General features: G+C 41.3%; 1 protein-coding gene across 5 annotated transcripts in view; it reads left to right on the forward strand.

The window, feature by feature from the left end:
* The window catches only part of ATP8A1 (ATPase phospholipid transporting 8A1), a 267,561-nt gene that overhangs the window by 162,580 nt on the left and 88,293 nt on the right, over positions 1-16,688 (forward strand). For all 5 annotated transcript variants that reach the window (XM_050947405.1, XM_050947406.1, XM_050947404.1 and 2 more), the window contains 2 exons: positions 2,855-2,993; positions 4,570-4,634. In XM_050947405.1, coding sequence (XP_050803362.1) covers positions 2,855-2,993; positions 4,570-4,634 — 204 coding nt within the window. The remainder of the gene's footprint in view (positions 1-2,854; positions 2,994-4,569; positions 4,635-16,688) is intronic.

The following is a 16,688-nucleotide window of genomic DNA, read 5'->3' on the forward strand; positions in this document are numbered from 1 at the left end:
TCACAACAAAGGGAAATAAACCTTTTCCCTTCTCCCCTCCAGGTGTTCCTGGAGAGATACACAGAAGCAAACTCCGTGAATCTAAACAGAGGGAGTCCACCCTCTCTATTTCCAGTCCTGGAAACACAAGCACTTCCCTCTTCACCCAGAGGGAATGCAAAGTCAGGCTAGTAAATCTAACACACACAGATTTCCCCCAGACTTCTTCCTCCCACCAATTCCCTGGTGAGCTGCAGACTCAATTCCCTGGAGTTCCCCACTAAAGAAAAACTCCAACAGGTCTTAAAAAGAAAGCTTTATATAAAAAGAAAGAAAAATACATAAAAATAGTCTCTCTGTATTAAGGTGACAAATACAGGGTCAATTGCTTAAAAGAAATATGAATAAACAGCCTTATTCAAAAAGAATACAATTCAAAGCACTCCAGCAACTATAGACATGTAAATACAAAAGAAAAAAACAATAACTCCTATTGTTTTTATGATCTCTGTACTCACAACTTGGAAACAGAAGATTAGAAAGCAGGAAATAGAAATCCCCTCATAGCCGAGAGAGAGTCAGACAGAAGACCAAGAACAAAGGACTCACACACAAACTTCCCTCCACCCAGAGTTGAAAAAATCCTGTTTCCTGATTGGTCCTCTGGTCAGGTGCTTCAGATACTTATTTCCAGGTGAAAGAGACGTTAACTCTTAGCTATCTGTTTATGACAGTTGTCAGTAGAGTTTCCAGAATGTATTAACAAGAAGACAAAGGACGCAAATTTCAGAGGTGCTGAGGGACCCATAATTCTAACTGGGGAATTCTAAACCATTGGAATTGAGGGTGCTTAGTACCTCTACAGACTGTCTCCACCTCTCTTAATTATTGTTCCATCCCTTCTTCTCAGCATTGACTGGGCTGAAATAGGACAGTTGCACTTGGAAATATTAAAAGAAAGAAAGTGGGGTTGGAGTACAGTAGTAAGAACCAGAAACTTCTTAGTGCTAATCCCTTCTTTTAGATTCATGCCCTCTGTGGCCTGTGACAAGTCACTTAGGCCCAATTTTTTAAAAGTGACTTCTGACTTCCATGCCTCAAGTTTTGGATGCACAACCAGAGGCAATAAAGTGGAGGATGTTCCATGTATTATGAGGGCAGCATTTAAGAAGCCACAAAGGTGGGAGAGGAATTGGATGAAGAAAGAAGGATCTGGTGCTAGAAGAGCAATATCTAAACATCTACTAGGGATAAACATTTTAAAATCAGCAGTCGTGAACAGCATGCACCCAAAAGTCAACAGAATTATCTGAGAAGATTACTGTTCATGTCAATTTTTAATAAAACTTGGAATACTGGGGAAATTCCAAAAGACTGCCAATATTCGAAAGGGCTAACGAGATTAACCAGGGAATTATAGGCCAGTTAGCTTGACATCAATCATGTGCAAAATATTGGAAAGCTGATACAGTATTCAATCAGTAAAGAATTAAAGGATGAGAATATAATTAATCCCAATCAACATGGGTTTCTTAAATAGGTCTTGTCAGACAAACCTAATTTCATATTTTTATGAGATTGCAAGTTTGGTGGATACAGGTAACTTCAAAGATATATAATATATTTAGACTTATGTTAGGCATATGACTTAGTACTGGACAAGACTGTTAAAAAAATTAGCAATATACAAGCACGCATTAAATGGATTAGGAACTGGCTATCTGACAGATCTCAAAAAGGATTCCACAAGGGTAAGTTCTAGGCCCAGTGTTATTCAATATTATCAATAGTCTAGAAACAAATTAAATCCCTGTTGATAACATATGTGGATAATACAAAGATTGGCAGAATGGTAAATGATGAGGGCAGACTAGTCACACACACAGTGATCTGGATTGCTTGGTAAAATGGGCCCATTCAAACAAAATTCATGAGCCTACATCTAGGAACAAAGAATGCAGGCCATAGGTATACAATGGGGGACTGTACCTTGGAAAGCAGTGACTCTGAAAAGGATATATAAGGGTCACAGTGCACAAACAGAACATGAGCTCCCAGTGCAAAACTGTGGCAACAAGGTCTAATGCAATTCTTGCATGTAGAAATAGGAAAGTATGTGGAAACAATTTTATTCTTACAGGTAGCATCGATGAGACAGGTTCTGAAATACTGCACTTAGTTCCAGTGCTACAGTTTTAGAAGGATATTTGAAATATTGGAGAAGGTGCAGAGAAACACCACAACAATTATTTAAGGGCTGGGGAAAATGCTTTACAATGAGAGGTTTGAAGAGCTCAATCTGTTTAGTTTATCAAAATGATAAGAGTCAGAGATTAAATGATTACGGTGTATAAGTACCTTCACTTGAGAAGATATGAACTAGCCTAATGGAGAAAGGCATAGCAAGCCCCAGTGGTTGGAAGTTAAAGCCAGACAAATTCAAATTAGAAATAAAGTATAGTTTAACAGTGAGGTTGCTTAACCATTGGAACAAACTACCAAAGGAAGTGGTGGATTCTCCATCTCTAGAAGTCTTAAGATCTGAAAGCCTTTCTGAAAGATATGCTTTAGTCAGGCACAATTTATTCAGCTCGGTACATGGGTAACTGGGTGAAATTCTATGGTCCATGTTATACAAATCAGACTAGATGATCTAGCCTATGAAGACTGAAAAGGGAAGCTTTCAAGACTCGCCAACATAGTCTGGAAAATCTTGTTCTTTAAACCAAGGTGATCAATACAGTTTAAGAGATGTGTGTGAAGAGTCCAGAAAAGTAAATGTTAAATTACTGTTTGTGGAAAAAATTGTAAATTTCAGTAGCTAAACTTCAATGTGAAGTCCTTTCGTTGTGTCTTTAATTCTGCATTTTCACAGAATCTTCAATTGCTCGGAGCTACAGCCATTGAAGACAAGCTGCAAGACAAAGTGCCTGAAACGATAGAAACTCTAATGAAAGCAGACATCAAAATTTGGATTCTTACTGGGGACAAACAAGAGACTGCTATTAACATTGGTATTGTATTTGATTTTGAGGTGTAGTTAGATCTTTTTGAAAATCTAGTGACAAAAGCCACCCAAGATGTAAAGGAATTAGAGCAAAAATGCTTTCAGACAAGCGGCGTATATTGTAGAGGTAACAGTATCATGTGGCACTCCAGGATTTAAGTGCTAGCTGATTATGCAGTATTTTGAGAAAAAAGCTTGAGACCAATTTATTTCATAGTACAATGTTAATTTAGAATTTTCTGGCTTTCGTCTGCTTGTTCACTTAAAAAGTAGTTCTTGAAGGATTTTATTTGTTTGCTCCATAAATTATTGATACCTATCTATAGTCGAATCCATCTTAACAAAACTTTGGTCCTGGAAGTTCCTAACATTTTTTAACTATTTCTTTCTGAGGTTTTATTTGAGAGATGCTGCTGCAAAGTATGACCACCCTCAAACCACAGAACTCCTGCAAAGCATTTTATTGAACTCCCACCAGAAAGATAAATAGAAAAAAAAATTCACATTTTCCTTCCAGCTCTATAAGGAAATAAATTTTAAAAAGCAGATGAAGTTCAGATGGATGGCACAGGGTTTTAATTTTTGTAAAGCAATTTGAAGTAGATATGTATTCTTATGGTGTGGATCACATGGGACATTCTCATATAGAGGAGTTCTAGAGGCATCAATACAGTGGGCCTCATCTTCCAAACACTTTACTCAGGCATATAGGCTCACTGATATTAATGGAACTAGTTATGGGAGTAAACTTACACATGTGCATAGATGTTTGCCAGCTCAGAGCCAAAGAGAACAAAAACAAAACCAGTTTGTCACTGAATCAGCAAGCTTGGTATTCCTAGTATTGTTACATGATTGTTATTTTTCTTATAATATTAAAGTGTTCTAGATAGACTATTTCTATTCCTTGTTCCTAAAAGGTTATCCTAGTAGAATGCCGAGTCAATACTAATATGAATGTGTGAAGTCACATACATCTTATGGATGTTTTATTGGGAATTTTCACAAATCCTGTAAGAGTCATTTATCTAGTGAAAATATGGTTCTGTTCAAGTGATAACATCATAAGAACAGGATGAAAATATTATCAGACCAAATAGTGCTCATTGGAATTATTTTTACATTTTATATTCCAAAAAGTTGCCTTTCTTTACTTGTGATAAATACAGTAAAGAATAGGCCAGACTTTTTCTTAAGCACACAGAGTTGTGTACAATACATTACTATGTGCTGAACATACAAGCACAAATATCCTATCTGCATCATGCACACCTTAGGTGTTTGCACACACCCCTAACATGGCTATTTATGCATTCAAGCACCTAAATTGCACAGTCACGTTGTTTTTTGTACATGGAAGTTGTGGGATTTATAAACATTTGTGCAATTTTATAGTAGCTATGATGATCTTAGCAAAATGGCTATGCTAATGTGTTAGATGTTTTACCATTGTTCTCAGTAGGTCAGAGTTAGGCCAACACTGACTGTTTTTCAAAATTTCATATTTAGTTTAAAGAAGAAACATTTGATTAAATTATAAATGTTATAGGGTAAAGCAGTTATTTGTAACTTTTTTTTAACAGGTCACTCGTGTAAACTTTTGAAAAAGAACATGGGACTCATTGTTATCAATGAAGGGTCTCTTGATGTAAGTAAAATCTGCAAATTCTTCAGCATGAACAATGATTATAAGCCCCATTAAAATGTTGTTTTATTTTAGTTAAAATATCCAGATATCTGTAAAATATTTTTCCTTTGTGAGAGAAGCAACTTTAGCATCTATTACTAATTCTACTAATTCTAAGTCTAATGTAGCAAACGGTTAGAAACTATTAAAACTAATAGTTTAATTCCTTTTCTTATTTTATTGAGTTTTTGGTCAACTAGCCAAAATAATTTGCTGCTGCTTATGAATCAGGATAGTTGCATAATAAAAGCATTGTGCCATAGTGCTGCTGAATGGCTAGAGCTAATTCATGTGTGTTTTTATGCGGAATATTTAATATTTGGTAAAGCACTAATTAGTGCCTCTGTATGGTATGCCTCAAACGATATTGTTAAAAAAACTCAAATGACTAAGTCAATATTGAAATGTCAACAGTAAGAATTTGATTTACCAACTTTATCAATCATTTTAATCTCTTAAATTTAAGTAAGTGATTGGGCCATATTTACCCCTTTTATAATCAGATGCAGATCCACTGACCTGTGCCAAATATGTACTTTGAAATCCATATGTAATAATAGTGTCAGTTACCATTTTCTATACCTCAGATTTACTGCATGCAACCTTTCTAACAACGCGATTAAGTGTAGGAGCGATAAAAATGTTGTGTTAGCTCATAAGAAACCCCCCACAAAAGGTTTTGATCCCTATGAGCTATTTTTTGCCCTTTAGATTTCTAAACAACATACCATATTTCATAAATGACAGAAGAGGGTCTTTAGGTCAGGAAAGATTATGACATTGTGGGAACATCTCCTGGGGCTGAGCAGGATAAGGAATGAACAATTGTCTCCCTCTAAGGGATCCCCGAGTAAAATTAAAACCAGAGAATGGAAAGAAATCTCTTTTTGCATAAAAGTTACCTTTGCCCCTGAAAGACTTAAAAGGAAAACCCCAAAAGTATTAAGATTAATTCACTATATAGTTATGTTCAGATCACTTGAAGTTGAATCTGAGGAAGGGATTATAGGAGTATGAGAAGTGAGTTGGGTAAAGGTAGAGGGAAACTGAGGGAGAAGGAGTTAGTAAACAGAAAAGAGTGAGAAGCATAACAAGCAGGGAGCATGATGTTTGGTTGCTGAGGGTTTTAGTGGTAGTGTATAGGGGCTGGATGAAAGATACCCAACACCCAGTGAAAAAGCCAAGAAATTAAAAGACAAATTCAGAGTCCATGTCTGAGACTTGAGTGACTGTATGTCAAGAGACTGTGAAGGCTCCTCCGACCAGTTATTATTATTATTTCCCCATGTGTTGCTGGCCCTGGTGCTGCAGAATGGAAGACTCCTCTGAGTCCACTAACAATGAGGCCTCTGTGAAGGCGCACAGAAACAGCTGTCTGGCACAGCAGAGGTTAAAGAAAACATGTGGACTCAGCTAGCCCTTCCCCAATATACCTGCAGCCAGTGCCAGGCCTGGAGGGGAGAGAAAAGAAGGGAGCTTGGCTCAGTTGGGGGCTGATTGGCTAGGAGGCAGGAGCTCTCTGTTCACCTACCTGAAGGGATGGATCAGCGACCTACCAGCCAACGCAGCCACTGGAGGTAAATACGCCTTTCCCTGCCAAGAGGAGCTTGCTTACTGTGAGGTAATTGAACTAGTGGGGCCACACCCCAGATTAAAGAGACTTTAACAGGAAGTCACCCATGGAAATGGGTCTTGAACCCCCTGCCACCCCATGCAGCAGAGAGGCAGACCCATCAACCCCTGTTTTAGGGGTTGAACCGCACAGGACCCTGGGGAGGGTCCAGGTCCCCCTCCAACTGCTCTGACCATTAGTCTAGTCACTAGACCACCTAGCCACCAAAAACACAATCACAGCATTCTGGTCCCTTCTGTAGGGAATTTAAATGAAAACAAACAAAGGTAAAGCCTTTGAGTGGAGATGGAGCAGCTACTGAAATGGATGGCTGAGCAAAACACTCAACAGCAACAGCAGCAACTCCTGCAGCAGATTGCCATGCAGCAGCAGCAGTTAATTCACGAATTGACAAACCCAGCAGCAGCAGCTGTTCCAGCATGTGGCCTCCATACTATGACCCAGTGCTCCAGCAGAGCCAACTAACTATCAGGCTTACCAAGATAGGGCGTGATGATGATCTTGAGGCTTTCTTAGAAACTTTTGAGGGTGCAGCTGTCGTAGCCCAGTGGCCCCAAGACCAATGGGGTTCAGTGCTTGCCCTGTACTTAATGCGGATAACATAGACCACATATTGTGCTTTAGACCCCGCTGCCACCAAGGAATATGCCCTGGTTAAGGCCAAAATCCTCGATGCCTTAGACATCTCGGAGAAGACATTCCGTCAATGCTTCTGGGAGGAACAGTACCCAATGTAAGCCCAACTCTGCCTGCTGCCCAAAAGCTGCGGAACATGTGCTGGAGATGGCTCAAGCCAGAGGAGAAGTCAGGAGTGCAGTTTTACTGAACTGGTCCCGCTAAAGCAGTTTGTCCAGATCTTTCTCCCTGGGGGAAGAGAGTGGGTGTTGCGGCACCATCCGGAGACCATGATGGACACCATCCAGCTCACTGAGAATTACCTAGCTTCTAAGTCATCCATGATGACAACCCCCTAACCCCACCCCAGGGATCGGTTGGGACCAAGAGCTCTATACTACCAAGGGATGGAACCACATGTGAACCCCAGTCCCTTGAGGGGCATAGACATGCTCCCCCTTTACCAGAGGGCCCGAGGACCAAAATGTCTGGGAGGTCCCAAAACCAGAGGCCCAGAACCATTTGCTCAAATCCCATGTTGAGGAACCACTGGTCCACTGGAGTGGGCCAGGCTCATCCTGGAACTTGGGGAGGCCCATCAGAAAGAGACCACCCAGATGCCCAGACAGGGAACCACCCTCACCACCCAAGATCTGGACCGGTGTTTCACATGTGGCTATTCTGGGCACTGGTCCAGAGACTGTCCTTATATGGAATTCAGCTTTTGGGAAGATCTGGACCCTGCAGACCCAAGCGCATCGAGGTAACCAAACTAAATTGACATCCCGGTATGAGTAAACGGGAGAGAGGTAGTGGGGCTTGCCCAGATCCTTGTACTAACACAGGGCACTATTATGCTACAGTGTGTGCATGAAGACATTAGGGTCTACCCCCACACAGAAGTGACACTGACGGTGGGAAGACGGGAGAAGTCCCTGATGGTCGATCTGGCCCCAACACTTGCCTACCCAGTTATTCTAGGCAGAGATGGGAGCTATTTTGGGGAGTTGTTAACTGAGCTGGTGGGACCCTCTTCTGATGGCTGGGGAACCCTTCCTCCAGGGGTCAGTCAGAAGGCATGACCGTTGCGGGTGTGGGAAAGGTTGAAGACCTGGTGAGGAGACATCTCAGTCTTCAGCACCAACCCAGCCAGACCAGCCCCACTCCCAGCCAGGCAAGAAATTCTCCTTGCTACTTGAGTCAGAGATTCTGCCTTTCCTCTCTGTCTTTGTGGGAGAGCAATGGGCTGACAACACACTGAGTTGAGCAGACGCCCAGGTGGCAGCAGTAAATGGGAAAACCATTGAACCCCATCAAGTGGGATAGTTCCCAGACTTTGAGATTCAGGGTGACCATCCATACCACTTAGAGAGAGACCAGCAGATCGAAGAGGTTTGACATCACCTCTTGGTGCCCTGCCTCTACCAGAAAAAGGTCATGCGACTTGCCCATGCCATACCCGCTGCTGGGCACCTGGAAAGGGAAAAGATGCTAGCCTGGGTTCTGGCCCGGTTCTTTTGGCTCAGGGTCTACAAAAACATGGAGGATTTCTGTGCCACTGCACCTCGGTCAGCAGAGAAAGCCCCATTGATCCCTGTCCCGCTTATAAGGGTACCTTTTGAACAAACTGAAGTCAACATAGTTGGCCCTCTGAAGAGCACAGCTGGACACTGGTTCATTCTTGTTGTAGTAGACTATGCAACCCGGTATCTGGAAGCTGTGTCATTACACTCCATGAATGCCAAAACAGTGGCTACGGAGCTTATGGGTACCTTCGCTCATGAGTATCTTCGCTCGAGTCAGGGTGCACCGAGAGATCTTCACAGATCAAGAAACACATTTTATGTCTCAGACGATAAAACAACTCTGCCATTTACTAAAAATCCAGACTCTACAAACATCCGTATACCACCTCCAAATGGACAGTCTGGTGGAGCACTTTAATAGAACCCTAAAAATGATGCCCCAAAGGTTCATCCTGATGGATGTTTGACATTGGGACCAACTACTCCCTCCTCTTCTATTCGCAATTTGAGAAGTTCCCCAGTCTTCCACTGGCTTCTCACCGTTGGAGCTTTTGTATGGGAGGCAATCCCAAGGGATTTTATACCTAGTTTGGGAGATGAGGGAAGAACAGCCGTCTCAAGCCAACAGTATGTGCAGTATGTCTTAAACCTGTGGAAGAAACTGGAGGCTTTAGGTTTGTTTGCCAGGAAGAACCTCTTATATGCCCAAGACACACAAAAAGCGGCCTACAATAAATGACCATGCCTCGAAGAATTTCAGCCTTGTAATCAGGTACTGTTGTTGTTGCCCAGTTTGGAGTTGAAGCTCCTAGCCCGCTGGCAAGGGGCCTCCGATGCATGGGATAAGTGAACTACAAAATCAGGCAACCCAACAAGTGTAAGGTATGACAAATCTACCATGTGAAGCTTTTAAAACTGTAGAAAGCCCAGAAAAGCTTATTAGTAGCTTCCACCAGAGCCAGAAGTAGGCCATCAGGCTTCAGAGGTCTCAGTGCCGGGTATGATCAAGATTGGGGACAACCTTACCCCTCAGCAGAGAGATCAGGCACAACAATTGATCACTGCCTTCTCTTCTGTGTTCTCTACCCAGCGAGGGCAGTCTCACCTGATAACCCATCAGATTCAGACAGAACCGGAAATTAAGGTCAGGGAAAACCCTTGGCCGGCCCCTGCCCCAGAAGTTAAGGGAGATGTGAAACAAGAACTCCACTCAATGCTAGCCTTGGGGGTGATTTTGCAGAGGCTTTCAGTGACTGGAAAAGTCTCATGGTACTGGTCCCTAAATCCAGTGGGACCACTCGATTTTTGCATTGACTTCTGCAAGGTCAATGCAATATCAAAATTCAACGTGTACCCAATGCCTGGTGTAGATGAGCTGTTCAACTGGCTAAGAAAGGTGAAGTACGTGACAACTCAGGACTTAAAAAAGGGATATTGGCAGATCCCCCTCACACCCAAGTCCAGGGAAAAGACAGCTTTTTCTACCCCTCTTCGGGCTCTTTCAATTCTAGACCATGCCCTTCAGATTGCATGGGGCCCCAGACACATTTCAATGACTAATGGACTGAGTCCTTCACCCCCAGGCCAGTATACAGCTGTGTACGTAAATGATGTGGTGATCTATTATCATGACCACTTGCAACATGTGACCTCCCTCAATGAGGCTGGCCTGACAGAACTCCATTAAATGTCACCTTGGTAAGGATGAGACCACCTATCTCCAGTACACCTTAGGAAAGGGAACAGTCTGACCTTTGATTTGTAAGTTCCATACCCTCCAGACCTGCACCCTCACCTTCCTCGAAGAAGCAACTACACTGGTTTGTAGGTCTGGCAGGATACTACTGCCACTTTATTCCAGAGTTTTCATCCATTGTGGCCCCTCTTTCTAATCTGCTCAAGAATGAGAGCCCGCAAAAGATCCAGTGGACCAGAGCCTGTGAGGAGGCTTTCCAAACCCTGAAAGCCCAGCTTTGTCAAGTACGCATCTTGTATAGCCACAACTTCACCAAGGGGTTTTTGTTACAGACCTCGAATGTGGGCCTAGGGACTATTTTATCCCAGGTATTAGAAGGTGACAAAGACCTCATCTTATACATTAACTGGAAGCTGTTCCCAATGGAGAAAGGCCTGCTTTGTAATCAAGGAAGACGCCTTAGCAGTAAAATGGGCTGTGGACTCACTCTGTTGTTACCTCCTGGGTACACCCTTTACACTAGTCACTGACTATGTCCCTCTTCACTGGTTACATGCCATAAAGGATACAAATCCCCGAATTATGAGGTGGTACCTCTCCCTCCAGCCCATCTCCTTCCACATTCAGCATCGAGCAAGGAGAGGCCATCTGAATGCCGACTTCTTCTCATGGGATGGTGAAGAGTATTGTGGGAGGGCAGGCAGACCCCAAATCAGGTCATAAAGAGGGGTGGGGTGTGAAGGAGCAGAGAAACAGTCGCCTGGCACAGCAGGGGTTAAAGAAAACCTGTGGGCTCAGCTAGATGGACCCCGCTATACCTGCAGCCAATGCCAGGCCTGGAGGAGGAGAAAAGAAGGGAGCGTGGCTCAGTTAGGGGCTGATTGGCGAGGAGGCAGGAACTCTGCCTACCTGAAGGAACAGATCAGTGACCTGCCAGCCAGCGCAGCCACTGGAGGCAAGTAAGCCTTCCCCTGCAAGGGGAACCTGCAGCTAAGCCCCAATGGTGGGGTAATTGAAATAGTGGGGTCATGCCTCAGATTAGAGACTTTAATAGGAAATCACCCAGGGAAACAGGTCTTGAATCCCCCGGCAAAGAAGCAGACCTATCAACCCCTGTTTAGAGGTTGAACCACACAGGGCCTGGGGAGGGTCTGGGTCCCCCTCCATCACCTCTGATCAACAATCTAGCCACTAGGCCACCTGGCGACCGAAGGTGCAATCACAGCCTGCAAGGCTCTGGTTTACTCCTGTACTTCCTTGGCTGCAGCTGGTGCTGGCTTCTTTGGAGAATTTCAACAGTTTGCATATTTTCACAATTTTCCCACTGAGAACATCCAGTCTGTTGCTTGTATTCCCCATTTGGAGTGAGGGAGAAGAGATTGTTGGGAATGGTGCCACCCTGGATGTGTCAGGTGTTGCAATGAAGCTAAAAGATCCAGACTTACGCAGTTAAGTCTGGCAGATACACAACTGCCCACTTTTCACATACAAATTCAGATTCTGAGTGAAAGCCTGTTTGAAAATTTGGCTCCCTAGGAGAAAACATAACTACAGAGGTGCTATGGAGTCATTTTTCTGACTATAACTCCACCAAGATCACTTATCAGTATGCAAGCATGGTCTACACTGATGTTCGGATAAAAGAGATCCCTGATCACTCAGAGTATAAAAGGTTGTTTGTGTTGGGTTTTGGTTTTGTTTTTTTTTAATTTAAATTACCAGCAGTGGCGTACTTTCTCACCTTTATCAATTGCTGAACTAAAACATTTTCCAAAAAATTGTTCAGGAACCAAATTAGTGACCGAATATGTATAAATGTAAAAAGCACATATATTTTACCTTTTTTAAAATCAACTGAAGATATGTTCCCTATTTATATTCCAAGACTTGAGTCCAGGGTTATATGTGCCTCGTAAGAATTCATGACATCAAACACAAAACTAAAAATATTTCTTAACTACCTACACTAGTTTAGGTGCTTCAGAAGACATCAATTTGTATAGGTGATTGTGAAGTTTACAAACTGTAGTATATGTTTATAAGAGATTTCAGACAAGAAGTGTATATCTGAAATGAGTAACTTCTAGTAGTAGCCTAATTCTCTTGTCATAGGATTTACAATATGAATCCATTAATTTATGGAGTTGCTTCTGATTTACACTAGTGCAAGTGAGAAGAAAATTTGAACAATTATCTTAAATATGAAATATAAAAATGATCACTTTCATTTTATTAACAAACAAATTTCTTTGCTAGCATAATACATGACCTTTTAAAAATATTGCCCCCAAAAATTCTTGAATTCCAGCTAATTCATTTTAAATGTCTGAACTGTCAAATTACATGTACATCAGCTAAAAGAACAAAAATGAACAAGACAAACTGTATAGAGTGGTATATCCCTACATAACTGAATATAAATGTCACAATCTAGTGATCTGTTTAATATTAGTACTACTGGCAGTCAAGATTTAAAAGAATCTTAAAATAAGAACCTACAATATGTAATTCCTCCAAAGAAAATAGGTCAAAATCTCAAATAAATGCTTAGATATTTTTAAACATGCAAGAACACATACCCCATGATTTTGTTCTTGTTGTTGATTCTTTTATTTCTAAGATAACAAAAATTGAAAATGCTTTAATTTAGAAATAAAACCATATCAAATTTCAGATCTGGTAATGATGAATCTTATGAAAAACATTAAGAGTTATCATTTTGGAACAAAGCCACAGTCCAAGTAGACGAATGTACCATAGATACAACTTTAGGGGAAGAGGCAGATTGTATGAGGTCTTTTCTTCCCCCACAAAGACCTTTTGCTGAAGATACATAGTCCCGTACATCCTACTCAGAATGAGTAGTGAGTTCTGCTGTATTAATTGCACAAACACGTTGCAATATGCAAGCATGTTCCAAACTGATGTTTCCTTTTGGTGGAGTTATATTCAGAAAAGTGACTCCATAGCAGCACTGTATTCTTCATGTTTTCTCTCAGGGAGCCAAATTTTCAAGCAGATTTTCACATAGAATCTGAATTTATATGTGAAAACTGGCCTGTTGTACATCTGCCTAATTTGACTGTATAAGTCGTTTTTCCAAAAGTAGGTAATGTTCATCAAACTGTGTGCTCAAATTTAGAGGTAGTTTATAAAATTTTAGCTCTGTGTCAGTGATGTGCTGCCAATGTTTTAATAAGTTGCTCTCTTAGAAATGTACTGCTTCAATTGATGGTGCATGTCATATTCCCTGAGTAAAATATGTTCCACTACTGCCTATGTTTTTATCTGGGTGGCTTGAAGAGATCAGGTGTATCAAGCAGTCTCTCCTGGCTACTATGCTTGGTCAAACCAGTACTCGATTTTCAAAATCTATGGGATGGAAATGAGTAGGCACACCGTTACTGGGAAGGAAAGAAGTGAGCTACAGTGGTTGCAGAACACTGATTCAGTGCAGCAGGAGTTTGGCCCCAGCTCTTCCCTTCCTTGCACGGCTAGCGGGAGGCTGTGAGGACTACATCCTTCATTTCTTTTGTGAAGAACACAAGAGGGGCGTTGCCCTTGCATCAGCTGCCAAAGCAATGGTGGATGCACTTGCTGCATGGTGGCTGCCTCTATTGACCAGCAACTGGTTCAGTTCCAGCCTTCAGGGAAAGCTACGTTATTTTAACAAGCAAAGCTGGCCTTAACATTTTTCTGAAGACTTGTGAAACAATTGTTAGCCAACAGGCAAAAAAAAACCCCAAACTCTGATTGCTGTCCTCCATTTTCACACCAATATATATATAAGGTCAACCTAAGGAATTTGAACAGAGTTAGCAAAATGGTTCTTTAGGGTACATCCCAAACTTAACTTACTCATTTTACATAAAATTTGGGATGTGAGAGGATCTGAAGGTACTACTGGCTTCCTAATTCTGAAGTGAAGCCCGGGTTTTTTTGGTCCTTTCAATCCTACTGATTGGTTTATTTTATTTTAGAATTTCAAGATTATCTCCACAAAGGTAGAAAATTACTTTAAAAAAAAGTAAACAGACGTTCTTTGGGTTTAAAAGCCATCTCAGCTCTTAAAGAGCTCACATGACAATGCTGCATGTCATTAATGTGCTGTGGTTGGTTGTTTCAGTAATTCTACTTATTTGTTGATACAATCAGCTTTTAATCCTTGTAATGGGGTGCACTCAGCTCTTGCAAGTGCCTTCTAGCCAAGCATATGCATGCCTGCAGTTTATTCTCAATTTTCTCTGCTTGTGGTGCCCGCTGTCGGCCGCTGAGCTTGTCAGGAGGGTCGTTGGTACCCAGCCCTCTGGCCAAGTTACACTCTATCCATGTGCGAAACAAAAAATCCCTTCCAGGGTACACAATCCAAAATGTCCCCAATATTCTGCAGCCCTCCCCAGGCTCAGTCTTCTAAAACAGTCCAGCAGGGCCCGTCATAGTACCCTTAGTTGGTATGTCCTTCTCTGCTGCAGACTGAATTCACTCTGGCCCTGCAGCTCCTTCATTATGGGCCTGGTGGGCGCTAATTGGCTGTTCCCTGCTGCTTCTCCTGCAGCCACTGTAGCCCTCTTGGAGGACCTCTCTACTGCTCCTCTCCTGGGATGGGTGTGGCAGGACCCTGAGGCCTCCAGCAGGGGGCCTCTGGGTCATTAGTCCACCTTGTCACACTCCTGTTATCACTGCAGAGTCTGAATAGCTATTGAAAAGCATGCTGGATTCAATTCTGCCTCACTCATATATACCAAAATGATCAGATAGGCTTCAGTTTTACAATACTTATCACTGGTGTTGGTGCAGCAGCAGGAAAAAACATTCTTCTAACTGCCATCTTCTGCATAGTTAACATGAGATTTGAAAATCTTCTTTCATATTGGATACTTCCCTATTTGATTGGAAGTACTTGAGAAATAAATATGGAACCCTGTGATATCATTTGTACAAAATCACTTTTTGTAGTACAACAGTTTAAAAGCCCCTCAAAAAAATTGGAACATCTCCCCATAGGGAAGGTATTTTTAAAAACTCTTTTAAAATGCCTAAAAGTAGTTGACAGTTTTGCTAAGTTTGCAGTGAGAGTTTTTAAGGATAATTTAGAGAATCTATTTATGCTTCTTGTACCACTAACAACAATGGAAGTTGAGGTGAAACAAAAACTTTGTAATCAATATCGAGTCTTACAACAAGTAGAGTCAAAAGTTAAACGAATCGTGTGCAGAGGTTAGAAATAGCCATAATACACAGTATCTTGCAGTGTTTGTTAATCAAGAGCACATTTTTTGAAAAAACAACTGTTCAGTGAATTAAAATACGCTATTGTAATTGTAAGTCTTTATTTTATAAATTATTTCCTTAGACTTTCATTTTTATGTAACTGTAATTTAGAGTATTGTTAACAGAGGAGAATCTACTTCATATAAACATTCTAAGAATACATATAACCATGGCACAATGTTACTATCTGGAGGGTGTAATTATAGACAAAAAGAGAGGTCTACCAAAATTCCAATCTTAAAAAATAACCCCCGTCATCTTCCATCTGAGGAAGAGAATCCGGAAAACTTTGTAAGGCACTGGAGGCAATGTGGGCAAAAAATATGTATTCTGGAAAAAAGGGTTGGGGCAGATCCTAAGATGCTAGTCCTATTAAGCCCGTTTAAAAGTGTATTTAAAAATTACTTCTGCTCAGTATTTGTATGTTAGATTGTCATATTTATATAAATCATTGAAATGTTCCCATGACCATTAAATTTAATATGCCCCAGGCTGAATAGGGTGGGGTTATTGTGAAGGCAGTCTTCCCAAGAGGAGAAAATACAGAAACTATATTCCTGTGGAGCAGCCCTCATGGCGTGTATATTTTCCTCAAGCCAAACTTTCTGTACAGCAAAGGTATAAATAAGTTTCTCTGTTCCTGTTGACCTCCAAACGCCTTCTTTTTAGCTGGGCTTTCAAGCATAAAAGAGGAGAAAGAGAGGATAATTCTGGCTTTCTGAAGGCCACACAAAGAACAAGAGTTACTATAAATATTTAATCTGCATTTTTTTTCATAATATTGCTTTCATAGAGCCCCACTGTAGGAGATTAGATCTCAGTAACCTTCCTGAAGAAGTGGACTGAGAATTCTTGCTATTTAAAACAGCGATAGAAGTACTGCCCTCCCAAAAGAAACATCTGCTGTTGATGCTGTGTTCAGAGAATAGGGATTTGTGAGGCTGTGAACCAAACTCTTCATAGCAGCCCTAAAGATTTCAGATACGGTCTTATCATAGATACATGTAATAAAAAATTGTGTCCCCTTAAGTAACTGACCTGTGGTGGTGATCAGGCACGGGAATATCAAATACTTCATAATGTGACCAAATGCATAATATTATCCACTTAGTCTCCAAAGACCCTAAATAGTCCATTAGATTTTTTTCTAAACAGCTTAGATATAAGTAGTAGCTAACAGCTCTTTTATCATTCCTGGTATGTAGATTTACCTATCCTGAAAGGTTTCTAAATTTTTTAAAATTGGTAGCATAATTAAGACTTTCTGGATTGCA

Source organism: Gopherus flavomarginatus, chromosome 3 (genome assembly GCF_025201925.1).
Source record: "Gopherus flavomarginatus isolate rGopFla2 chromosome 3, rGopFla2.mat.asm, whole genome shotgun sequence".
Taxonomy (NCBI): Eukaryota; Metazoa; Chordata; order Testudines; family Testudinidae; genus Gopherus; species Gopherus flavomarginatus.